The 27,524-nt window shown below is 35.5% G+C and overlaps 2 protein-coding genes across 8 annotated transcripts in view; one reads left to right on the top strand and one right to left on the bottom strand.

The window, feature by feature from the left end:
- The window catches only part of RUNDC3B (RUN domain containing 3B), a 115,150-nt gene extending 106,789 nt beyond the window's left edge, over window positions 1–8,361 (top strand). For all 4 annotated transcript variants that reach the window (XM_043965971.1, XM_043965969.1, XM_043965970.1 and 1 more), the window contains 2 exons: window positions 735–856; window positions 7,588–8,361. In XM_043965971.1, the coding sequence (XP_043821906.1) occupies window positions 735–856; window positions 7,588–7,733 (268 nt within the window). In that variant the 3' untranslated portion in view covers window positions 7,734–8,361. The remainder of the gene's footprint in view (window positions 1–734; window positions 857–7,587) is intronic.
- Window positions 8,362–9,412: 1,051 nt separating this feature from the next.
- The window catches only part of SLC25A40 (solute carrier family 25 member 40), a 53,610-nt gene continuing 35,498 nt past the window's right edge, over window positions 9,413–27,524 (bottom strand). For 3 of the 4 annotated variants that reach the window (XM_043965972.1, XM_043965974.1, XM_043965976.1), the window contains 4 exons: window positions 26,586–26,695; window positions 22,897–22,978; window positions 15,015–15,101; window positions 12,499–14,550 (listed from right to left, as the gene is read on the bottom strand). In XM_043965972.1, the coding sequence (XP_043821907.1) occupies window positions 14,411–14,550; window positions 15,015–15,101; window positions 22,897–22,978; window positions 26,586–26,695 (419 nt within the window). In that variant the 3' untranslated portion in view covers window positions 12,499–14,410. Of the gene's footprint in view, window positions 12,479–12,498; window positions 14,551–15,014; window positions 15,102–22,896; window positions 22,979–26,585; window positions 26,696–27,524 lie in introns of those variants that run through there. The other variant, XM_043965973.1, reaches the window with a different exon arrangement.

Below are 27,524 nucleotides of genomic sequence, written 5' to 3'. Positions count from 1 at the left end.
TAAGTGAGGGAAGTGGTAGGAAACTTTCATGAATGTACCCTTTTAATCTTGAAAAGAAAATTGCCACTTTCCCTCCATCATAATACATTTGTAATGGAATGACTTTCCAGAAGAAAAAAAAAGGCCTGAATATTAGCACTCAGATGATGGAGTCCAAACAGCGAAGTTACTTTGTTAGTGCTTAGACACAGCAAAATGTTATCAGATATTCTGTTAACTAGTAATTCAGTATCACAGTGATAATTGATAGTGAGAAGCCCAAGGCTTATTAAGATCTTGAAGTGCCTTTTGGAGTATCAAATCAATTAGATGACAGTCACTAGATTTTTAATGTAGTATGTTGAATTATTGATATTCTAATTCTTTGAAGATTTGCAATCCATATACCTCCTCATGTGGTAATTAGCTGTAAGGCCTTGGCAAGTCACTTAACCTAGCACTTCAATCTTTAACTACCAAGAATGTCTGGAGAATGGAGATAACAGTGTAAATATAAGAGCTTGTTTCACAAGTATAACCCGGCCCCCCCCCCCTTTTCCTTTTTTACAGTTAAGAGACAAAAATGAGGTAGAGATCATTGAGGTTGGAGTCTCTTTCCAAAAGAGTTCAAGGAAGAATATGGATGAGAAGTTGACCCAAAGGCAATAGACTGAAAAAAGAATCCCATGCTGTGGTGCTGCAAGTCTTCCTTTGTGGGAGGAAATTCAAGTGGTATCTTAATTTCTGTTTTACAGCAAGAGTTTTCAAAGTCTGGACCAGTTATCAGCAGAAGTTAGTCTATCTCAGACATCTCTGGGTCCGGCTCATTCGCAGGATGGAGAGGGCAAACAAGACATGTTAAATCTACTAAGTGAAGGTAAGCAGTGTCCACCTGCAATATTCCTTTTCTTCTGCTCCCCTGCTATGTTCAGAGCATCAGGATATGTTCTTGGGGATGGAGACTTTCTGTAGAGCATGCTGGGAAAGTTATCTGGGCCTGGAAGGGGTCTTTAAGGTTTTCTAGTCCCATTGCTTCATTTTACAAAGACACAAGATTCAGGAAAAGTTAAATAAAATCCTGAGGTCAGAAAGGGAGAAAAGTTTATGAAGCTAGAATTTAAATGACAGTCCTCTGAATCTAGGATTATTTCTGTCAACTAAACCACATGGTGACAATGCTTTCTTCTCTTTTCTTTCTCATGTGTTTAAGTACAACAAGAAGTCAGACAAAAGCTCAAGGAATGAGCTAGTAATTTAGTTTTTAATTAAAATTTAAATTACTTAAATTTTCTGATTAATTAGCCATTTTTTGTTTCATGATGCAGTAGAAAGTACTGTTGACTTAATTCCAGTCACCTAGCTTTGCATCCTGGTTCTAGCACTTATTACTGATGAGACAACTAGAGCAAGTTATTGAAGCTCACTGGGCCCTGGCTTATTCTTTTATTTTAAAAAAGGGAATAGAGGTTTGGACTAGGTGACTCTGTAGGTCCTTTCCATCTCTAACTCCATGATCTTTGTTGGAAATATATGAATATATGAGTTCATTTTACTGCTTTTAGTAAAAAAAAGAGAGAGTGTGCTGTAATGGGCCTATACTGGAGCCTCCTCAAAAGCCAATTGTTAAATTTTCAGTATGAGCACTTACATCTTGGAAATCTACAAATACAACAATCCAGGCCATGATTTATTATTTTGTTGGTTAAGAGAGTGATGTTTTGTTGTTGTTAACATAAAGGGACAGAGAAAGTGTTAATAATACTGTATTATGCCTTTTTTAAACCTGGAGAGCAGGTTATTAAACATTTACCCACAGTCATGTCTGTGCATCCTTTAAGAAGGATGATTTGGATAATCTATTCTAGTGCTTTATGGTTTACAAACAATTACCCTTGACAACCCATAAAGTGGTTACTACAAATATTTTGCCCATTTTGCTGACGAGAAAATTGAGTGGTCAAGTAAATTGCTCCGAGGTAGTAAATGGCAGTCAAAATTAAATCTTTGATCTGCCGAGTCCAAGTTGAGTGTTTTTTCCCCTAGAGCGCAGCTGTAAGTACCTCGTGATTACCATGGGGAAGAGAAGTTTTTGCTCTTCAGCACTATTGATACAGGTATAAAACACTGGTCTTAGAATGTCCAGTCAGTTTTAAAATGAGGTGACTTAAAAAACAAACCCACCTGAATCCAAGATGTGTGCTAGTTTTCATGTGATCTTCCTTTCTATTAATGCAGAAAGTGTTATGGGTTCTGTGTAAGACCTGTTGACAATGGGAACTGGGTTTGGCAAACACTGCCAAGTACTTACCAGTGAAAGAAGCTGTTTTATAAATTACAAAAGTGCGCCATCTTGTGGCCAATCACAAACGCTGTGTTAAGGCTGTAATAGTGTTTTAGTTCCCTGTTGTTAGGCTAAACAAAACTCGAAAGCAATCTGTGTTTTCAAAACTCCTGTATCAAACCCTAAAGACCAGTTAGTTATTGTGTGGGCAAATCACTTCAGTATCTACATCTGTCAAATGTGTGTGTGTGTGGGGGGGATGTTTGGAAGAAATGACCCCTAAGATTCCTTCAAGGTCTGCATTTATGATCTGGGGACCTCCTATTTGCAAGGTTCTACATTACTCCCACAAGATATGCTCATTGGACATGAGATAAAACATTGAATTTCTACACTGCAACATCTTAGGTAGATGAAAGTATATCCCATTTGTGGAGCAGCTACACTGGGCCTACAATCATGAAGAACTGAGTTCAAATGTGACCTCAGATACTTACAAGCTGTGAGACCCTGGGCAAATCATTTGACCTGTTTGCCTCAGTTTCTTCATCCTAATTAATAATGGTTATTTTGAGGAGCAAATGAGATAGTTTTAGAGTGCTTAACACAGTGCCTGGAACATAGTTAAATTAGCAGTAGATAAATACTGGTTATTTTTAAAAGATTAAATATCACTAGACTGACCCTAGTATCATTTTGTTAGTCACAGCAACTCTTTTTTTTTTTTTTTTTAGTGAGGCAATTGGGGTTAAGTGACTTGTGCAGAGTCACACAGCTAGTAAGTGTTAAGTGTCTGAGGTCGGATTTGAACCCAGGTCCTCCTGAATCCAGGGCCGGTGCTCTATCCATTGCACCACCTAGCTGCTCCCACAGCAACTCTTTAAAAACATTTTGATGTTTTTGTTTTTTACAAAAGTAATTTCCCAATCACTACCAGCAACCCCCAATGCATCCTAAACCCCTTATAACAACAACAGAAAGTTAAAGCAACCAGAGATCATGCCTGACAATATGTACAACACTTTACCCTCAACTTGTCCATTTTTCTACCAAGAGAGGATGTGTCATTATTGGTCCTCTAGAACAAATGTAGTTATTGTATTTTAATTTGGATGTCATTGTGTTGTTAGGCATCGAGGTATCAGTGTTAGAAATGGAGTAGGATGTTTCTGAGTTGCTCAGCTTGTTCAAATGTTTCTTCACTGTTTAGGGTGGGAAGCAATTGATATGGGTAGGTCTATTAAAAAGAAATACTTACATAGTAAAAATAAAAGGCAACAATAAAAATTTAAAACAAAAAACAAAAACAACAACAACAACAAAAAAGAACTGGAGTAGGAAGATGGGAGTTTGAATCCTGCCTCAGATATATACTAGCTTTGTGACTCTAGACAAGTCACTTAATCTCTTTGGGTCTTGGTTTCTTCGTCTGTAAAATGGGTGTAAAAATAGCACCTACTTCCTAGGGTTTAGAGATACTATACATAAAACACTGTACAAACCTTAAGTACTATGTTTTCACTAAAATTACTGTTATCAGTGTATGTTGTTTTCCTATCAGGTCATTCAGGTCTTTCCTTTTTTGTTCCCCCCTCCCCAAATCACTCATTTGTCAGTCCTTAGGATCAGAGATTTAAAACTGAAAGGGCCTTCAGAGGTCAGAGTCCAGCCCCTGCCCCCTCACTTTACAGAGAAGGAAATGGAAGCCCAATGAGGGTGACTTGTTCAAGGGCATAATGGTAGGGTGCAATGATACAGCATTGTTTTTGCACACCAGTTGGGTCAGACACACTTCAGTAATGAGTATAATCCACTGTTTACATTTTTTGTTTACTTCTACAAAAAGTACTGCTGTGAAGATTTCTGTATATGGGGAACTTCTGTCACCTCTCTTTTTTTTTGATCCCTTTAAGTGGAACTTAGTAGGTAAAATGGTATGAACGTTCCAAATTGTTTTCCAGATAGCTGGAACATTTCATAGCTATACCAATGATATTTTAGTGTTCCTGTCTTACCCCTTTCATCATTGGTATTTTCATCAATGTCAATATTAACTCCTGAGGTCTATCTGCTATGTTATAAATAGGTTTTCAGTTTGTATACGTGTATCCACTGTCACAAATTCTCAAAGTACTAGTCTTCTGCAACCTCTGCCAGCTTTGGCTGGTGGCTCTAGGTAGCCAGGGTTGATTGAACAGAGGTGTAGAAGAGAAGACATTATCACTGTTCTGTCCATAATCACAGTCTTGGGGTAAAGGGTAGATGCTAAATCATAACCTAAAATTTAAGGACTTTGTCTTCCTTTTCATTCCCTTTCTTAGTTTTCCATTTTATTATTATCTTTTTTTTCTTTTTTGGGGGGGGGCAGGGAAATGAGGGTTAAGTGACTTGCCCAGGGTCACACATCTAGTTAAGTGTCAAGTGTCTGAGGCTGGATTTGAACTCAGGTCCGCCTGAGTCCAAGGCCAGTGCTTTATCTACTGCGCCACCTATATATCTATATCTACCTATATCTATCTATATATATTTAGTGAGGCAATTGGGGTTAAGTGACTTGCCCAGGGTCACACAGCTAGTAAGTATTAAGTGTCTGAGGCCGGATTTGAACTCAGGCACTCCTGGATCCAGGGCCGGTGCTCTATCCACTGTGCCACCTATTATATTTTTAAAGGAGCCATGAGTAGTTTAAGAAATAAGCTTGACTTCAGCTTCCTTGATGAAGGTTTTACTGCTAAGGATATCCTGGATCAAAATATCGGTGTTTTTCCTGAAAAAGATACTTTTCTATGTGGCTGACTTTGGATACATCTGACACCTATGATGCCACAGCAGTATTTCTTGAGTAACTCCAATTTTATGCTGTCAAATTAATGACACTTGTTTCTAGAGATGCAAGATTTGTGATATAGCAAGACAGTAAATAAGACAAAACTGCAGTGCCCCCGGAGAGGAGAAACAATGCAAATCCAGGCAAACAAATCTCGAAAGTCAGGTTTGTTAATTAAACAAGTAGAACAGAGCTGATGGCTTTTTCTAAGTGAACTGGCATTCATGGAAGTTATCAGAGCTCATCATCCACAGGCACAGCTGCTTTACACTTTCCATGCCTAGAACACAACCCCCACCACAGCTCTTGTATAATCTTTAAACTTATTCAAGCTTGGCTCCAACACCATCTTCCACAGGATTTCCCTGATCCTTATTTGTATGTATGATTGTGTGCACATTTGTCTCCCTTGGTAAGATGAATGCAAAGGCAAAAATCATTTCACTTTTACCCTGCTATCCACAGCACCCAGTACAGGAAGTATCTTATGTAGTAATGGATGGGGGACCTAAGGCCCCAGGAGAATGTTGGCTCAGCCCTTATTAAAACTGGCACCATAGGGGCAGCTAGGTGGCACAGTGGATAGAGCACCAGCCCTGGAGTCAGGAGTACCTGGGTTCAAATCCGGCCTCAGACACTTAACACTTATTAGTTGTGTGACCCTGGGCAAGTCACTTAACCCCAATTGCCTCACTAAAACAAAAACAAAAACTGGCACTATGGGGGCAGCTAGGTAGCACAGTGGATAAAGCACGGGTCCTGGATTCAGGAGGACCGGAGTTCAAATGTGTGACCCTGAGCAAGTCACTTAACCCTCATTGCCCTGCAAAAAACTCCCAAAACAAACAAAAAAACAAAAAAATTGGCACCATGCTTGGTGGTCTGATAGGATGCAAATGTTGAACTACAGTCAACACCACCCAACCCTCATTGCTGGGGTTTGGCTTCTCCCTTGCTACTTTTATGCATAAATAGCTTGGGGGAAATGATCAGCTGAAATAGGACTGTTTTCCAATGTACAGGCTGCCTCCCGTGGTGGAAATGCATTAACTCAGCTCTGTATCCAGGAAGCTCTGGCTTTCTTCAAAGCTCAATTCAAGTCTTAATCCTGCTGGTCCTGCTGTCATCCCCACTTTTTTGTACTTGGAATCAATTCTGAAGACATTTTTTTTTCCCCTCCCAATGCACTGAAAGCTTCTTGAGGGCAGGCTCTTCTTGTTTTTCTCTCCCCTAGCACTTAGCAGAGCTCCTTGATAGTTGTTGCAGTGATAGCTCTGGCCTTACCAGATCAGGCTTAACATAGCCCTCAGTAAAAATAAGCTCCCTTGAGGGCAGCTAGGTGGCACAGTGGATAGAGCACTGGCCCTGGAGTCAGGAGGACCTAAGTTCAAATCTAGCCTCAGACCCTTGACACTAGCTGTGTGACCCTGGGCAAGTCACTTAACTCCCATTGCCCCCCTCCATGGATGGATTAGATAAATAAAATAAATATAAAAAAAAAAAATAAGCTCCCTTCCGTGGTCATTTAGATTTGCCAAGTGTTCAACACAACCTTGTGAGAGATAGTGCAAGTATCAGTATTCCTATCTATAGACTAGGAAACTGAAGATCTCAAAGGTTCAGTGACTTGCTTATGATCCCGAAGTATCTTCTGACTCCAATCAATCAATCAATCAACATTTATTAAGTACCTACTATCTACCAGGTACTGTGCTAAGTGCTGGGGATACATAAAGAGAGCAACATGCAAGCAAACGTTTACAAAACTAGCTGTATAATAAAAATAATTAAAAGGGGGAAAGCATTGGAATTAAGAGGGGCTGTCTGTAAAAGGTGGGGTTTTAGTTGCGACTAAGTCAGGCCAAGGGAAGCCAGGGAGGTGAGTAGTCAGTGGGGAGGAGGAAGAGTATTCCAGGCATGGGGGACAGCCAGATAAAATGGTCAGAGCTGAGAGATAAAGGGTCTTATCTGCCGAACAGCTAGGAAGCCACTGTCACTGGATTGAAAAGTCTGTTGTGAGTAATATGTAAGAAGCCTGAAAAGAGAGGAGGGGGGTTAGGTTATGGCTTTGAATGCCAAAAAGAGTATTTTGATCCACTAGATTATAGTAAACTTTTTGTAAACTTTCTAGAATTCAGGTGCTGCGAAGCATATTTTGGATAAAAGGCACTAAGATGCTCTGAAATTTTAGTATCATCCCATCTCTTCCTAATTAAACATGCCTCTTTAAAGTAGCCAAACATGGGGGGAGGGGGGTTGAATTTAGAAAATATTTCAGAATTACACAGTACATCAAATATGTGAAAAATAGATGTCTTTTTTGAGCAGGTCGTTAGGAATAACGTTGAAAATAGTGAAAGCTAAAATCTTTTAGGCAGCAGGTTTTTAGTATTGTGATATTTCCACTAGTAAGATTTTGAAATGTATCAGTTCTCAATGACATTTTTGTTGGCAAAAAAATTTAAGTGCATAGAATGACTTGTTATTCTCTGAATTCCAGGTAAAGAAGACACTCCCTCATTACTTGGTCTCTGTGGCTCTCTAACCTCAGTAGCAAGTTATAAATCTCTAACAAGCCTGAAATCAAGTGACTACCTTGCAAGTCCCACCACAGAGATGACTAGCCCAGGCTTAACTCCATCTTGAAAAGCCAAATATGATGGCAGCCAGAAAAGATCTCTTGTGTTGCATACATTGTCTACATTCCATGGGTTTGACTTCTGGGAAGACATCGGTCTTAAACAAATAGTTATATGCTTTTTAAAAATTTCATTTATATTCTCTTATTTAGAAAACAGTTCATATACTCTCAATGAATATCTTAACTAGTTTTTCTTGTTTCTAGTTTCTTCAATAAATTTGCAATTTTTAAAGGTGAACTGATAAGGCTTTTAACAAAAATTTAAACCAGATAGCTCCCCATAATAATGTGGCAAAATGCACATAACCATTCAAGTGATTTTTCACATGTTTATTTATTTTTTAACAACTAAGGCCTGAGTTCATGGGATCTGAACAAAGCATTTTCATGTACTGATGCAGATGGCATCTAAAAGAAGAAATGACATCCAAAGAGGGCTTAGACAAGGCAGTTGTGTGCCTTAGGCAAGGTCTGAAAATTCTGTGCCCCATATTACTGTCCACTGGAAATGTGCTTCCATGTAACACATGCATCTTTGCATACCACCAAATGTATACCTATATGGCATGGAAAGTAAACTTTTCTGACATAGTGTTTCAAAAAATGGTACTCCTTACTGTGGCCTACCATGGCCCAGTGTCATTAGGTATCTCCTACTTGCCTTTCCAGTGTCTAGGCTCTGCTTTACAACTTCAGGTTTTCATTGAGTTCCTGCTGTTATCTAATGCTTAAATGTCTTCTAATGTATGGTTAAGATTGTCTGTTCAGATTTTGAAGCAGCTTATTCAATTTATTTGAAAATGCTTTTCAGTTTTTAAACATTTGCCAGTTGATGACATTCCACTTTACCTTTTGTAAATTTTATAGACATTTACCTTTATAGACAGTTGATAATGTATTTGATAAGGTCCAAGAAAAAGGGATTTATAATAACCTAAATGCACTTTAGTGAAATGATTTAACTAAATTCCTTGGCCAGGTTTCCCTATAATTTTCTAAAAACATAGCTGGTAAGTTGCCATGTATGTGGAGATATACATATACACATTCCACCTCCCCACCCCACCCCCCGCCCCTGTAAAAACACAGAGGAAATTCTAAAATATTAGGACAATATGGATGGCTTCAATTTAATTGTACCTGATAAAATCATATATACCACACTAAAGATTTTTCTTTCCAATGTTAAATAGCAATAAATAATATTTCCCAGGCTTTATAATTAAGCATGCTAGTCCATTAAAAACAAAAATTAATAAAGTTTGATTCACATTTCAAATGATATAACCTACTATGTGACATTGGGCAAACCATTTGACCTCTCTGAGAAACAATATCCTCATCTATAAAATGAGTTTGGACTAAATCTTCTAACATCTGATAATGAACTTTCACATTTTGGTGTGTAGAGGTAGGGAGTTTATTCTAAATAAGCCATGGATTACCTTTCTGGACTTCAGATTCCATAGCTTCAAATAATCACCTGTTATTTATAAATCCCACTATATTAATTTAGAGCAAAAAATAGATGGTTTATTTTCTATAGTTAATTTTTGATTTTGAAGGGGAGGGAAAGACGTGTATATTTTGTTGTGCCAAAGAAGTTTTAAAATTGTTTACATGAAGTTACTGTATGTAATACAACTGGGAACTTCATATCTTTGTTTTGAGATGGTATTTATTGTTTATGATGGACATGAGTGATTTATATTTTAAAATACAGAGTAATGTAGGTCTTTTAAGTACTTGGCACTACTTATTTACTTTACTTCCATGAAGAAGTAGCTGAAGTATGAGAAATTTAGCCTAGACGAATGTGGGAATTGTATTGAATTACTTAAATGTCACCTGGCCACTCTAATAATTTACACTAAAAATAAATAATAGTACTTGTAGGTAGAATAAGTAGGCTTAAGTTATGATTTAGGAGGGGAGGGAGGGGAGAATCCTGATGATGTTAAAAAAAAAAAGTTATCCCCCTCCCATCTCCCTTATTGTGAAGTTTACAATTTAAGCTACTTTGACACAAAGGAAGGATTTAAGAGCAGATTTTGATAACAGTAGTAGGGGCAATTCAACCAAATGGCTGCCTACTTTATTTTTGCCTTGGTCCTAGATTAATAGTGCTACTTTCACAGGATCTGCCACTGAGAATGGCATCATTTATTATAACTATCAACCAACTTTTATGACATTCTATTTTTAAGTTATTTATTAAATAACTAATTTGCATACATTTTTAGTATACAGGAAAAAGGTGGAATCCTTCAAGCATTCAGATTTCATTCAACAGATATGGTCAGTACATTTTACTGTGTGCAGAATTCGCCATTTTTCTCAGCCCATCCTATAAAAGACACAATCACAATTTTTTTACTTCTGTCAGGCTCCCTTTCTTGGAGCTCTTGGAGTAAAGTTCATTTGCTCTTGTGGAATTTCACCTTTCTACACAGGTCATTTCATAATAGTCATAGAATTTATAGATGTCTGTGCATGAGAAAACTGATCGTATGTCTCAAGCCTCAGTTCTAAATGGCAATGTTCATTGTTCAGAAAAAAAATATCATGAATGTTGAATTAATGCCAAAACTTGTATGGTGTATTTTGTTGCCTTGATATATATTTGTTGCATGTAAATTAAACATTTTATAGCCATCAATAGTGACTATTTTCCTTTACTTCTATATAGCTAATTCTAACTGTGGGAAGCATTTACTATTTCATATTTTTAATGAGTTGTTTGGAGAAATACATTTCAACAGAAGTAAAAAGCTCAATATCATATATTTGTTTTAATCAAGATCTTAACTGCCTAGTGATGTTAGAGCTAGTATTTTTGGTTGACATGAGATTGTTTTCTCCATGCTTGTCACTAAGTATGTTAGATAAGTGCTGAGTCTCATTATTGAGGTAACTTAGCAAAGAACAGTCAAGAGACTAGGATTCTTCTAGTCCCAGCTTTGCAACTACTCAGCTCTGTAACTCTAAGCAATTCACTGACTGTCTTTAAAAATAAAATGAAATATTTCTAAATACCCTTTGGAATAAAAAATACCTTCTCAATATGAAGTAATTTACTTCCTTGCTTCCTGAAACAAAGTGATACAAGCAAAGTAAAATTGTCATATGCTTTCATGATAGCTGTGGTTTCCAATTTGACACCTACATTTGTGAGCATGAGCAAAATCCAAACCTTCCTGAACCTCAGTTCCCTCAGCTGCAAAATAAGGATAATATAACCCAGGGTCTCCACCTCAGGGACATTATGATGATTAAGTGATAGGCATTCTAGAAAGCGACTTATTTTTAATAATACATCTTTTTACAAATGGGTGAAAATTTCTTAAATTTTCAATTTAACTATAAATGGAAATATACCTAACATGCAGTTCCTTTAATACTACACAGACTCTTCGAATATAAACTGATGCGCTTAAAAATAGTTGTCTGGAAGCGCATCACTTGGCTTTCTTGAGAGTAGGGAGGAAAACCCACTTTTGCAACATTTGCTTCTCTTTCAACATTAACTATTAGAAATCAGGGAACAAAGATTATTCAACTGTCTTGTCGCGGTGGTATATTTCAGAGTAACTTTCAAGCAAATTAAGGATTGTGTGTTATTTTAAAATAGGTCTCCTTATAGAGTAGAAAAAAACACTCAAAAGGATGTCTTAACAAATGTTAAATGCCATTGTGGAGCCAGTTGGAAACCTTTAAAGTAGCACACCAAATTAAGACTTTGGGAAAACCAGAAAAGGATTTATATTAGGGGAAATAAGCATAATGGATGTAATTAATAAGGACTTTTTCAAGCAGATACTCACTTATATAAAAATTTCACACCCAATAAAGCTATCTAATCTAATAGAGAAAAAACTTTTCCTTCTGCAGAGGCAGTACTTTTCAACAAGTATTGTATTCCTTCTGGAACCATCAAATCACCCAGAAAATTATCATGCAAGATGTACTTTAAGAAAGGAAGGCTGATGATATTCCTGAATGACATAGTTGATTATCAGTCTCCTGAATTCACAAAAAGTCAGGTATCTGAGCACAGCACTCCATTGATTAGAAAATGTTTATATAATTTCTTCAATGGAAGTGGAAACTAAAGGATTGTTTATTTGGGTTGTTTTTTTTTTTTAACATCCACCTTTACCTCTGAACCATTCAAGAGATAGACTATGGGCATACTCACATGCAGCTAACCGTTAACTTGCTAAAAGTATATTATGTCTTCAATTAAAAGATGATTTTTAACAAAGTATGAGACTTTTATCCCCATTAAATTCCATCTTGTTAAATTGGGTGCAATGTTCTCTACGGTCTGTCAGACATTTTATAGTTATTCTTAGCTTTCTTCAGACCCGATTTTCCCATTTTGAAATGAGGGTTGTTCTGACTGACCTGTTTTCATGGTGTACTCCCTCAGGAGGCCTGGGAGTCCTTAAAGGCAAGGACTATTTTATCTCTGTATCCCCAGCACTACCACATAACAGGGGAGTAAACAACTTATTAAACCTATTTGAATTCAAGAAAGTTTTCTATTTCTTCTCTGTAGAAAATGATAGGGCTTAAGAGTTGGAAGGGACTCGAGCTCATCGGGTTCAACCCGTTCTTTACAAAGGAGGAAACTGAGGTCCAGAGAGATTTAGTAACTTACCCAAGGTCATACAGGAAATATGGATGTGAAACCAAGTCTGGACTTCAAATCCAGCATTCTTCTTACTACACTAAGTAGGTTCTGTGCCTAATATGCAGAAAACCAATTCAGTTGCTTTTCATTGGTACATATCTTTGTATTTAACCTAGCTTTGTTTTTAAAAAAAGTTATATTGAAAACAATCCAAGGTAAATAGAAAGATGAAATTAAATTCTTTGTCACATTTTCCCATGTTATTAAAAGTTAAAAAACACACAGGAGAAAAGACTACCATTTGAAAATAAAGATTTATACATTTTCTCCATTTCACTATGAATGCAAATAGAAATAATAATAAATAATAAGGTGCCAATAAGGATTTTGAACTTGTTAATAAGTAGTAACCAGATAAAGTTACACTGTGTATATACATATCATTCATAAAGCTGAATTTAACAAAATTTCAGAATACTGTCATTAAAAAGCATTACAGAAACCTTAAATTAAGAAAGGAAACAAAATTTAATGAAAATAAGTTAAAAACAAATATACATATTGTTTCCAAACCTAAAGACAAATCAACATAGGATGTAATAAAATACACACATGGTTACATTAAAAATTAGAGATATAAAATTATTTGTTTAGCAAAATATGTGGACACTTCCTTAGTATAGATTGCATTAATTTTCTAACTCTTACCAGATATTATTTAAATACCCATCTCCATCCAGTAATTATTCATTTTCATGAAAAATATTTAGACTACAATAAAGTGCTTGTCTCATACCATAAATTATTCTGAAGAAAAAAATATCAGAGTAATTTTAAAACTTTATGCTTCCTATTTTGTCATTACATCTTCCTTCATTTCATTTTGACATTCAATCACACACTATTGGCCTGTAACAAGCAAAGTTTCTTTAAAAATAAATGCCGCCACCCCTGATTATTGCTTATTTTCATGGTCAGCATACTAATGTGAAATCTAGATGGAACATGAAAATATTTAACCACTGATGATATGATAATGTCTGTCATATTAAAACAAGCCTAGAAAGTTGAGCGGAAAAAACAAATGAAAATAACAATGATACCTATTAATCACAGAATAAAAAGCACAGGACCTCTCTGTGCCAATTCTTACTCATTTAAATATAATGTAGTCCTCAAGTTCATAAACAGAAGCATCAGAAAGTAATGAAAAACTTCCTTTTTACTTCTACCTCAGCAGCAGTAGGACCTAAAGTACCACACATAGTTCTTAGCAATTATCTTATCCATACAACAAACTAGACTGCCTTTTCAGGTGCTCACCTTATTTTAATTGAATACAGAGGAGTGGTTTTCTAAAGCACTATTTCTAAAGTGTGCTATTCTCCCAAGTTAGAATGAACCACAATTTAAAATGAGCATGGAGTTTCCAAGAACAGTATCCATATTCTTCAAAATTGGCAGAACATAGCAAAAGATGTATAACTTTTGCTTATAGTGTCAAAAAAAAAATTATTTCTGGACATAAAAGATAAAACAATCATGATTTGTCAGCAAGAAACCATAATATGTATAGGAGCCCCAGACAAACCAAGAAAATCTAAGGAATATTAGAATTAAAAATAAGAACACAATGGTAATATTTGGCAACTGCTGGTGTGATGTTAATTGATAATTGCCTTCTATTTCCATTTCACTAAAAAATAAATACTTGTGTACATGATTAAGATTTACACAGAAGACTTATCAGCCTTTTCTCTTTAAACATTCCACCCCTATCATGGTTTAGGTACAGACTCATAGGAAAAAACAGGTAACAAAGGAAAAATATAGAATTCTTGAAAAATATAAAAAATTCTTGCTGTCTCATCAAGTTTTTCTTTTACTTTCTAATATTCTCACAAGAGTTATAGATATCCGAGTTTTCTTAAACTTTTCCAAAGACAGGATAAAATAGAAAACTTGTTAAGTTATAATTAGAATTGTGAAATTAATACTTGTTTATACATTTCTGGAAATCTTCCAGCTTTAACATGACCATGATAATTATTTCAAGTCTATACAGCCAGAAGTATGTAGTTCCTGTTTTTTGAGGTTTTGCTTATGGAAAAAAGACTTCCCAAATTCATATGTACTGACCATAATGGCACATGCAGGAGCAACTTTAATTAACCGGGGAATTAGTCCTGAAAAAAGAATAAGAAAATCAAGAGCAAATTTTTAACTTTTTAAATGGTAAATGATCTTTTATTTGGTTATAATTTGATAGTGTCATATTAAATCCTTTAACCATGCATCATATGGAGAATTCTGAGCAAATAGAGGAATCTGAGGATTTACAACTTCTTTACATTATGCTGTATAATATATTCCTTTTAATTTCAAATAACTCATTAAACATTTACAGAATAATAAATCCCCTGTCAAATTAGTTATTAGAAATATAATTTAATTATATATTGTTTAAATTATTTATTTGAAAATCAACTTATAATGTTTTAATTTACAAAAAACAGGAGGAAAAATAAATGTGGAAGATACTATCTCTATGCATATTGAGCATAAATTTGAGAAACTTGGAATTTTTTAGGGATTTTAAATGAATATTCTATTTAAAAATTTTTCTCTGACTTGTAAATTTGAGACCTACCAGCAAATAATCCAGAAACTCCATGTTTAGCAACAATCTGCTTCATAATGTCCCATGTTGATGTGGGTAGGGTATGTAGACCTACATCTACAAACATTAAAATGAAAGACAACGTGTTATTAAGTACTTACTCATTTCTTCTATTTTAGCTATATAATGCTCAATTTGATAAATATTGTGCCTACAATGTACAAAGCAGAGAAGATGTAGGAAGAGAGTTTGAAAGACCAAAGTGATATGTCAATGAATAAATAAAAATGCATTTATTAAGCACTTACCTTGTGCAAAAAAACTTTTATTGAGCACTTACTAGGTGGCATTGCGGAGATAGTGCTGTGCCTAAAGTAAAGAACACATCTTCCTGAGTTCAAATCTGACCTCAGATACTTACTAGCTGTGTGACCCTGGGCCAGTAATTTTATCCTGTTTGCCTCAGTTTCTTCAATGTAAAATGAGCTGGAGATAGAAATGGCAAACCACTCCAGTACCTTTGCCAAGAAAACCCCAAATGGGGCCACAGAGTTGGATACTGTTGAAAAATGACTGAGCCACAACAAAATGTTCAAAGTCCTGTACTAAGCCTGTTCTTTAGGTGCTCACCTTCTAATAGAGAGAGAAAATCCATACAGGAAGGTTCTATTGTACGGCACATGGAAAAGCTCAGGGTTCCTTAAGGGGTAGTGTGCTTTACATTGATAAAAATCAAGAAGCTGTGGAAAAATTGGAACACTAATGCTTGTTGGTAGAGCTGTGAACTGATCCAACCATTCTGGAAACTATGCCCAAAGGGCTATAAAGCTGTGCATACCCTCTGACCCAGCAATACCACTATTAGGTCTTTTCCCAAAGAGATCATAAAAAAGGGAAAAGGACCCACATGCACAAAAATATTTATAGCTGCTCTTTTTGTGGTGGCAAGGAATTGGAAGTTGAGGGGTTGCCCATCAATTGGGGAATGGCTGAAAAGTTGTGGTATATGAATGTAATGGAATACTATTGTGCTGTAAGAAATGATGAGCAGGTGGATTTCAGAGAAACCTGGAAGGACAACTGATGCTGAGTTAAGTGAGTAGAACCAGGAGAACATTGTACACAGTATCAATAACATTGTGTGTTGATCAACTGTGATAGACTTGACTCTTCTCAGCAATACAATGGTCCAAATAGTTCCAAAGGATTCATGATGGAAAATGCTCTCCAAATCCAGAAAAAAAAGAACTATGGAATCTAGATGCAGATTGAACCATACTATTTCTATTTTTTTGTTTTTCTTTTTTGAGCTTTTTCCTTTTTGCTTTGATTCTTCTTTCACAGCATGACTAATGAAGAAATGTTTAATTTGATTGTATATATAACCTATATTAGATTGCTTGCTGTCTTGGGGAGGGGGAAGGGAGGGAGAAAAATTTGAAACTAGTAATCTTATAAAAACAAATGTTGAAAACTATCTCTACATGTAACTGGAAAATAATAAAATACTTTAAGGAAAAAAAATATTGTGCCAAGTATATTAAGACTTTTTGGGACATGGCCAAGGAATGGATTCGTTTTGCTTGCCTGCTTATTTGTTACAAGGGTTTTGCTTGCCTTTTTCAATTGGGAGGAGGAGGTGTGGAGAGAAGGCAGCTAGGTGGCGCAGTGGATAGAGCACCGGCCCTGGATTCAAGAGGACCTGAGTTCAAATGCGGCCTCAGACACTTAACGCTTACATGGTGGTGGTGGTAGTGGTGGTGGTGGTGGTGGTAGTGGTAGTGGTAGTAGTGGTAGTAGTGGTAGGAGTAGTAGTAATAAAAAATGTTGCACCCAAGAAATGAATACTTTAGATATGATCTGACCAGGACAGAGTACAGCTCAACAACTAAATTATATGTAATACAGCCCAAGACTATATCAATTTAGATGCATATTGAGCATAAAGTCTGTTAAAACCCCAAGATATTTTTCAAATTAACTGCTAACTAGATAAACTTCCCTACATCATATATACTTTTTTTCTGATAAAAGTATTTTATTTTTTTCCAATTACATGTAAAAATAGTTCAACATTTATTTATACAAGCTTTCCAATTTCAGGTTTTTCTCCCTCCCTCCCCCCTCCCCTAGACAGCAGGTAATCTGATATAGGTTATATATATATATATATATATAATAACATTAAACATATTTCTGCATTAGTCATGTTATAAGAGAAGAATCAGAGCAATGAGGAAAAACCTCAAAATAGAAAAACACCACCACCAAAAGCAAAAGAAATAGTATGGTTCAATTAGCATCTCTACTCCATGGTTCTTTTTTCCTGGATTTGGAGGTTCCCTTCCATCATGGGTCCCCTGGAACTCTTCTGTACCATTGCACTGGTGAAAAGAATCCAGTCCATCACAGTAGATCAACACACAATGTTGATGATACTGTGTACAATGTCCTTCTGGTTCTGCTCATCTCACTCGTCATCAGTTCATGCAAGTCCTTCCAGGTTTCTCTGAATTCCTCCTGTTCATTGTTTCTTACAGCACAATAGAATTCCATCACATTCATATACCACAACTTGTTCGGCCATTCCCCAATTGGTGGGCAACACCTCAATTTCCAATTCTTTGCCACCACAAAAAGAGCAGCTATATTTTTGTACATGTAGGTCCTTTTCCCCCTTTTATGATCTCTTTGGGGAAAAGACCCAAAAGTGGTATTGCTGGGTCAAGGGGTACGCACAGCTTTATAGCCCTTTGGGCATAATTCCAGATTGCTCTCCAGAATGGTTGGATCAGTTCACAACTCCACCAACAATGCACTAGTGTTCCAATTTTCCCACAGCTTCCCCAACATTCATTATTTTCCTTTTTTGTCATATTAGCCAATCTGATAAGTGTCAGGTGGTACCTCAGAGCTTCTTTAACCTGCATCTCTCTAATCAATAGTGATTTAGAGCATTTTTTCATATGGCAACAGATATTTCTTCATCAGAAAACTGCCTGTTCATATCCCCTGACCATTTCTCAATTGGGGAATGACTTGGAATCATATAAATTTTATTTAGTTCCCTATATATTTTAGAAATGAGACCTTTATCAGAAGTACTGGCCATAAAAATTGTTTCCCAGCTTTCTGCATCCCTTCTAATTTTGGATGCATTGCTTCTGTTTGTACAAAAACCTTTTAATTTAATGTAATCAAAATCATTCATTTTACATTTCATAATATTCTCTATCTCTTGTTTGGTCATAAACTGTTCTCCTTTCCAAAGATCTGAAAGGTAGACTATTCCTTCCTCTCCTAATTTACCTATGGAATCCCCTCTTATGTCTAAATCATGTATCCATTTTGACCTTATTTTAGTATAAGGTGTAAGATGTTGGTCTATGCCTAATTTCTGCCATACTATCTTCCAGTTTTCCCAGCAGTTTTTGTCAAATACCGAATTCCTATCCCAGAAGCTGGGTCTTTGGGTTTATCAAACACCATCATATATACTTTTGAGGACAATTTTTTGAATCAATGTTAGATTTTATATTTTCCCCTATTAGATTTTCTCTTATCTGGCTCATCATTTTAGTTTCTCGAGATGTTTTTGAATCCTATCGCCCAGCATGTTCATTTCTATCCTTACATCTTCTGAAAATTATGATAAGTATGCTATCTATACTTTCATTCAAATTACAGATAAACATTTTGAAAAGAACAAGGCCAAAGAGACCCTTAGACAACTGAGAGGTCTCCCTTTAAAGTGACATTGCCCCATTAACATCCAAGGGTCTTTCTATGCAACCAGTTAAAATCTCATTGACTACAATACTATCTTTTCCAAATTTGGTGCAGAAAGATATAAAAGACGTGTTTATTAAGGATTTACTAAGGACCTACTAAGTGCCAAACATACAGCGATAGGGCCATGGGTTAATCAAACCAATAATGAAATCATTCCTACCCTCAAGTAACTTACATCCAATTGATGGAGAAAACAGGTATACACACATACACAAAATAAATATTATAAGATAATTTGGAGGAGGAGAATGAGAAAAGTCCTAAGGTAGAGGATGATACTTGAGCTAAGCAACAAAGGGAAGAGAAGGGAGAACAGACTTCAGCTACAGGGACAGCCTGTGAGAAGGCACAGGGCCAGGACTTGAAGCATCATGTGTGAGAAACAGCAAGAAGGCCAAAAGTGAAATGGCCAAACTTGGGAGATTGAGATTTTTCCCTCAGAAGTCTTTAAGCAAAGGCTGGATACACTTGTCCACTATATTATAGAAAAAACAGTCAGGTGCAGGTTTGGCCTAAGATGGCCACTAACATCCCTTCCAACTCTGAAAAGTCTATGTTTCTCTGAATATAGAGTTCAATAATAATCATTCTGTAATCAGTGAGCCACCTCATTAAATTATATGAAATATATTAGTAGAAAAATTCCTTTCAAAAAATTTAAATTAAAAAGTAAATTTTCATCTGAAAAATTCAGTTGTGGAACCTCATTCTCTGAAGATGGTATATAAAAGAATTATTATTGTGTATGAAAGTATTATTGTGAAATATAGCAAATATAATAAACCAACCAAATAGACTTAAAATTTTTTTTAATAGCTACTTCTGGAAAAAGCTAATGAGAAAGTTATTTATTTTGTAAATAAGCATGCATACTCATTCTCTAGTTCAAAAACTGAAATTTACTTGAAAAATCTACGTCAATAATAAGATTTGTGGTGAAATGAAGGAGATGTGAAAGCTAGATATTGCTGACCATATTAAATTCAACTCAAAACTAAGCAAAATGAGTTAAAAATAAAGTACAAGGATGGAAAGTGTCCAAAATAAAAGTAAGAAGCAACACAGGGCTTATATAAAAGCGATCACTGAAGAAACACCAAAAAGATGTCACTCTGGTGGACAGCATGTTTCATCATAAATATTTCAGAATTGTGGTGGGTCATTTTACTGATCAGTTACTAAATCTTTCAAAATTGATTATCTTTACAATACTGATGTTACTGTGTAGATTATCCTTCTAGTTCTGCTCACTTCCTGAGGCCAAATTCCAGCTTGAAATTCTATGATTACAGACAAGAGATGTGATCTAATCAATTGGCAAAATCTTTCCCCAAAAATATTTCTTCTAGAAACTAGTAGAAAAAGGAGTAATGGAAAACTCTAAGTTTACTAAAGACTATAACTTGTAATCAGGCATTTTTATTTCATTAAAACATTAGCTTAAGGGGCGGCTAGGTAGCACAGTGGATAAAGCACCGGCCCTGGATTCAGGAGTACCTGAGTTCAAATCCGACCTCAGACACTTGACACTTACTAGCTATGTGACCCTGGGCAAGTCACTTAACCCCCCACTGCCCCGCAAAAAACCAAAACAAAACAAAAAAAAACACATTAGCTTAAGTTTGTAAATCAATAGAGTTTAGTAATTAATGCCATAGTTTTAAGACTTTTTTTTTCTTATTGGAAAACACCTAAGAAACCGGGTCATGTGGTCTGTTTTAGATGCTTGGTCATAGATCTAGGGCTGGAAGGGACCTCATAGAGCTTGTCATACATACAAATTCCACATGGCACCATCCAAAAGAATAATTTAAGTTACAGGAATAATGTATCAAAAGAAAAGGGGCTGGCTTTGCAATGTTAATGCCTACGGTCAGGGATTTGGTTGGGGAAAAAAATCTAAATTCTGGTGACAGTAAGTGTGGGAAGAAGCAAGAGTATTTTTTTAAAATAAAGGGCCATGTCTAGAAGATAATGAAGATAAGTGAAATAGCTGAGTTTTAACTACTTCACAAATTTACCTATGGCCAAGTTTGGTTAAATAGGTCTAATTCTGGTCAGCCAGAACCAAAAGTTTCTTTAAATCTAGCAAAACCAAGGACAAACTAAACAAAAGAAGCTAACAGACTATATCAATGTCTTCAAAAAGACATAAAAAATACCCCCCCCCAATTTTTAAAATACCCAATTTATTTTTATGTGAACTATATTATAACGCTAGTTGCTTAGGGCAACATCACTTTTCTATATTGTAATTTTATCTGAAGTATTAACCAAAAAACCCTCTTAACATTGTAGGGGCATTTTCCCCCATCAAGTTTACTTTGAAAACTGTGCATGAAGTTTTGAAGAGCAAGAAACAGCCATCAAACTAGTAACTCCCTAGAGTCTAAGAGAAATGTTGCTAGCAGAGAGGATCTTTAGAGTCAATGAGTAGGCTTAAGCCTTCTGTAACAACTCTTTTTTTTTTAAAGTAAAAAATGTGCAAGGAAACATGAAAACACTATATACCAAGAAAGAAAAAGAAAGCAAAAACAAAGAACTAAACCAATGCCAAAAATGAAGAGAGAAAATTTCCCTATATTTTCCCATATGCATATGTTGGTTTACCTATTGTTGATATTTTTAAAAACAGGAAAGAAAAGAAGAAATAGAAGGTCGAGGTATAAACAAAAAGGAAAATGATAGAGAAAGATCATTAAAACCATTTTATATTAACACTTCATGGATACTTTATCTATTTGTAATCATTCCAAACACAAATATGGAATTGCTTAATGAGCAGAATTTAAAAAATTTAACATCTGTTAAGTGTCAACTGTGAGTAACAGGACAAATAACAAAAAAGTAAATGTATTTAGTACATTAAACGATAATTAATCAGATAAACATGCACAAAAGGTCGAAATAGAGTGGTATGATAGACTGGAAAAGGGTTGGGAAAGAAAAGCCTAGGAGGTTAAAAGAAACTTATGGTAGGAAGAATTTCAGTAGGCAGAGATATTTGGAGGAAAATATGCTAGGCCCTAAAATAGTGAAAGTTTCTCCTCTAAAACTGATTCTTTAGTTTTCTGCAAATTGAATCAGTTTGAATTTCTGGGAAAACCTCATCAAAAGAAACAAAAAATTATATAATTAGTCCATAGAGGGGGAAAAAAAGATTTTTTAAAAATTTCTAATTTCCTAATTAGGTTATCCTATATAATCAGTTATATTCACTCAAATAGGAGAAGATCAAAGAAAATTTTTAAGGAATAAATGTTTTAAAAATCAATTGATCTGGAGAGCAATTTGGAATTATGCCCAAAGGGCGATAAAGCTGTGCATACCCTTTGACCCAGCAATTCCACTTTTAGGTCTTTTTCCCAAAGAAATCATGGAAGGGGGAAAGGGACCCACATGTACAAAAATATTTATAGCTGCTCTTTACGTGGTAGCAAGGAATTGGAAGTTGAGGGGGTGCCCATCAATTGGGGAATGGCTGGACAAGTTGTGGTATATGAATACAATGGAATACTATTGTGCTGTAAGAAATGATGAGCAGGAAGAGTTCAGAGAAACCTGGAGGGTCTTGTGTGAGCTGATGATGAGTGAAAATGAGTAGAACCAGAAGAACATTGTATACAGTATCATCAATGTTGAGTGTTGACCTACTGTGATGGACTATATTCTTCTCACCAATGCAATGGTACAGAAGAGTTCAAGGGAACTCATGATAGAAGAGGATCTCCAAATCCAAGGAAAAAAAAAAAACTGTGGAGTATAGATGCTGATTGAACCATACTATTTCTTTTGGGTGCTGTTGTTTCTTTTTTTCTATTTTGAGGTTTTGCATCACTGCTCTGATTTTTTCTCTTGTAACAGGATTAATGCAGAAATAGGATTAATGTTATTATGTGTATATATATATATGTGTGTGTGTATATATGTATATAGATATATAGATATAACCTATATCAGATTACCTGCTGTCTAGGGGAGGGGGGAGGGAGGGAGAAAAATCTGAAATTGTAAAGCTTGTATAAACAAAAGTTGAGAACTATCTTTACATGTAACGGAAAAAATAAAATACCTTATATGTAAAAAAAAAAAATCAATTGAAAAGAGTCACAAAACTTACCTTTAGAATTTTCATATCTCCAAAGTTTGGTTTGCTTTTGCGTTTTTACAACATCAAATGGTAAAGTTGCAATAGATGCAATCTATCAGAAAGAAAATGCTAATTAGTCTTTATCTTTAAATAGTATATTAACAGTAAGCTTCCTGCTTCCCTCCAGACATCAGAATTTTGTTTACTAAGCTCTTTAACATGAATATTAAGGAAATCCTAAACTTGGGATTATTAAAATAAGATATGAGGGCAAAGAAAACAAATGCTGCCTTCAAATAGAAAATAAGCATAATTCTTAAAGTGATAACTTTTAATGTTCCCATCGCTACCGTTATTCTCATATTAGTCACTAGAAATTGAGAAAGATAAATATTTTAAAAATCGAGTAATTTAAAAGAATAATTTCTTTTAACCTGAAATAAAGAAATCCCCTCTCCCCCTTAACCCTGAGCTAGAAAATGAACTTCCTTTGTAATAGGGTAACAGTCTTGTCTTATTTCAAAAGATACTATCTTAACTTTTCAACAAATAGTTTAAAAACAAATGGAAAATATTTGAACTTTCAATTCTGGATGCCTTTTCTAATAGGAGGTGTAGAAAAAAGAATGATAACATTTAAAACAAATAATACTCAGGTCAATCTCTCTACTTGTACCCTGTATCCTATTTTGTCCAATAGACCATCCCTAAAATCACCCTCTTTGTCTTTCTTACAAGCTGCCTACACGGACTCCCTTATCGCTTAAAAAAAGAAAAGAAAAAACTTCCCTTAACCCTAGACTCCTCTTATGTTTTTATATTACAACAACTTTTCTCCCTTTCACAGCTCAATTGCTTGCCTCCGTTTTCTATCTTCTCACTTGCAATCTGGCTTCTGACCTCATCACCCAACTGATATTTTTTCTTCAAAGTTAACAATGATCTTTGGCCAAATTCAAAGGCCCTTCCTAGTTTTAAAAAATATAAAGGCCCTTGAAGGCAAGGACTGTCTCATTTTTGGTTTTGTTTCCTTAACTGCATAAAATGGTGCCTAGTCATAGAAATCACATGAATAATTGTTGATTTGCAGCATCTGACACTGTTGATCAACAGTGTCAAATATGGCCTGCTGACCACTTGTGGGCCACAACACTCTTGGATGAGGCCTAAACCAGATGAAAATAAAATAAAATATGTAACATAATAAAAATACAATAAAACATAGATAACATTACATTTTATAACCAAGTCAATATGTGACATGCAGGGATTCTTATGTATGGATTATCGTCTCCCATTTTTATCTGAGTCTGACACCTCTACTCCTTTGACACGCTTCTCTCTGGATTTTGCTGAAAATTGCTAGGTGCTTCATAATTGTTTACTGACTGACTGGCATATCATTTATATCCCACTCCTGTGAATGCACTCCAAGGCTATGTCATGGGTCCCTTGAATCTTTGCTCTCAGTGTAATTCCTACAGGTTTTATTATTATTATTATCATCATCTCTATGTAAATGACTCTCATATCTAGAGATCTAGCCCCAGTCTCCTGAGCTCTAATTCCATATTGTCAGTTGCCTATCAGACCAATTCAGACCAAACACATAAAACAGAATTCATGATCCTCCCCACCGCCCCCAAACCCACCTCTCTCTTCTGTCCAGGAGACTACCAGACTTCCAGTTAAGCAGGCACACAGCTTCAGAGTCCTTCCTGAATTCTCCCTGTCTTTCACCACGTATTCACTTACCTACTCTTGTGCATTTCTCCTTCTACAACATCTTTCATCTGTGTATGCCATCATTCTAGTTCTGACCCTTGCCTCACACTGTCTTGCCTAGACAACTGCAAGGTTCCATCTCAAGTGTTTCCTTTATCCAATCCATCCTCCACACAGCTTCAAGAATGATAATATTCTACGATTGCTTTTTCACAAGATTTTTATTCAGAAAGAATTTTATTCTCTCCTCACCTTAACTCGTTAAAATCCTTAAGCTTCTTTTCAAGCTCTGGTTCAGTATAATCTTCTAGCCATGCAGCCTTTCCTGACACTTTCCCAAAAACTACCTTCTGCTTACTATGTATATACCGATATGTACACGTTATTTCCTTATGGAAGGCTAGAGACTGACTCATCTCTGTAATGAGTTAGTGCTGTAATTATTTTAGGCAGTGTTTACTTACTAATTAAAAAGTGTTTCATGGAAGTGTTACCAACAGAGTCTACAACTGACTCCAGTGCTACAGATTACTTGAACACTCGATGCAGATATGAGGTACAAGCATAAGGATTACATGAACTTGGAATTGGACCTTGGGTAAGTGACAAACTCATTGAGTTTGTTTCTTTGAATGCAAAATGGAAATAACACTTGTCTTACTTCATAAGGATATAATGACTTAAAATAAATCAATGAGGATTTGTTAAGTCCCCACTACATGCCAGAATCCCTGGTGGTCTGGTGGTTAGAATTCAGAACTTTTACCACCACAGTCCAGGTTCGATTCCCAGTCAGGGAAGGCCTTTGGGCAGCTAGGTGGAACAGTGGGTAAAAAGTATCAGGCCTGGAGTCAGGAAGATTCATCTTTCTGAGTTCAAATCCGGCCTCAGACACTTAACCAAATGTGTAATCTTGGCCAAGTCACTTAACCCTGTTTGCCTCAGTTTCCTCATCTATAAAATGAGCTGAAGGAGGAAATGGCAAACCGCTCCAGTATTTTTGACAAGAAAACCCCAAATGGGGTCACAAAGAGTCAGACACAACTGAAACAACTGAACAACAACAATAACAACGTGCCAGAAACTATGCTAGGCTCTAGATACAAAGAAAGGATACTCCCTGCTGGAGGATACAACACGTTCAAAGAAAAAATCAATATAAGATGCATACAAAATATAAAGTGACTAGGAGGCACTAAGGATATCAGGACTGATAAATTAGATAATACATGTGAAAGTACAAATGACAAACAAATTAAGAAGGCTCAAAAATGGGTTCATCCATCTCTGACATTCCCTGTGTGACCTTGGACAAGTCATTTAAACTCCCTGGGCCTCAGTTTCTTCATTTATAAAATGAAGGGGTTAGACTAAATGGTCTTTGAAATCCCCAGCAACTCTAAATCTAGGGTTATATAGGGTTATAACCCTATAAGTTTGTCATAGGTTGTCAAAGTAAGATAGCATTTTAAGAAAGTGTTTATTTTAGTACCTATATATTTTACTATATTTAAAAAATTTGATTTATTTAATTTAAATAGTATTGAAATTATTTCAGAAAACCATTTTTTATTAGCTGAATTTGTTGTAAAAATGTTTTAAATGCCCAGGGCAACTATGTGACATGAGAAGCAGCATGATACAAAGGCAGAGTATTAGCGTTAGAGTCAGGAAGACCTAGGTTTGAGTATTGCCTCTGACACATACTAACTGTGTAAACAGGGACAAGTCAATTAATGTTTCAGTTACCCAGGCAACTCCCTACAACCATTAGCTAAAGAGGAGCTGGTGATCTGCACTGTTAGAACGAGTTTCCATATGAAGTTTCCTTTGCCAATAATTTTAAAATCAGGTCCCTTCCCCCATCAAAAAAATTATAATTACATATTATTTCATTTAGTAATGATATATATGTATATACATATCTATATATACAATCTTAAATTACATGACCATCATTATTCTGAAATATTAATAACAGAAAAATGACTCACAGAACCAGACATTGCCCCTGCAGTAAAATTAATCCCAAAGGTTGGCTCATATTTGTCGGAGTTTTTGCAAAGCCACTTCTTAAACACTTCAAAGTTATACCAGTACATTGCTGTGAAAATAGAAAAGAAATATTTTGATAAGTAAAATTTTAAATCTGATATTACAAATTTATATTATATTATTAAATGGAGGGAAAGAAAACTAACTCTAGTACAAGAACAACACAGATCACTGATTATTTGCTTCCTGATAAGTTTTTTTCTGCCCAGGCACATTTTAGGTGGTACTCAACAGAGGTGTCAAGAGTGCAGGTGAACCACATTAAAATGTAATTGGGAAATATTAAACAAAATCAACACAAATCTAAAGAAGATAATGTTGATATGTGATTTTCTAAGTCACCATAAGGCCTGCAGGGATGCTTATGTATGGTTTAGTGGCTATTTTATACCAGTTGTATAATCTATATAAAATCTGACACATTATTCAAAATAATCCATTCCAACATTTCCATAAAAATTCCACCTTATTACCTGCTATGGTAAAGGCACACACTCAAGAATTTCTTTATCAAAAAGTATGTACCATGACTACTTTTCATTAATGTTATAAGAGGAACATTAAAGCAAAAAAGAAAACTGTATAATTATAATGACCAGGTTTGATGGAGGAAAAGAGTTAAGAAAATGAATCTCTCTCCTTTCACTGCAGGAGATGGGAGAGACTATGGGTGTGGAATACTGTAAAATATACCATCAGATGCAGTTGATTTTTTATTTTTTAGTCGGACTTGCTAAACTTTTTTATCTTTGTTACAAAGGAAGTCTAGATGGGTAAGGAACTGAGAAGAATTTACTCAGAGATGAAATATGATCTAAAAACAAAATTTACTGAAAGGATGACTTTATTAAGAAACCCCTTTCAATTTAAATGAAGTG

Source organism: Dromiciops gliroides, chromosome 5, assembly GCF_019393635.1.
Source record: "Dromiciops gliroides isolate mDroGli1 chromosome 5, mDroGli1.pri, whole genome shotgun sequence".
NCBI lineage: Eukaryota > Metazoa > Chordata > Mammalia > Microbiotheria > Microbiotheriidae > Dromiciops > Dromiciops gliroides.
This window is presented reverse-complemented; position numbering and strand designations above follow the sequence as displayed.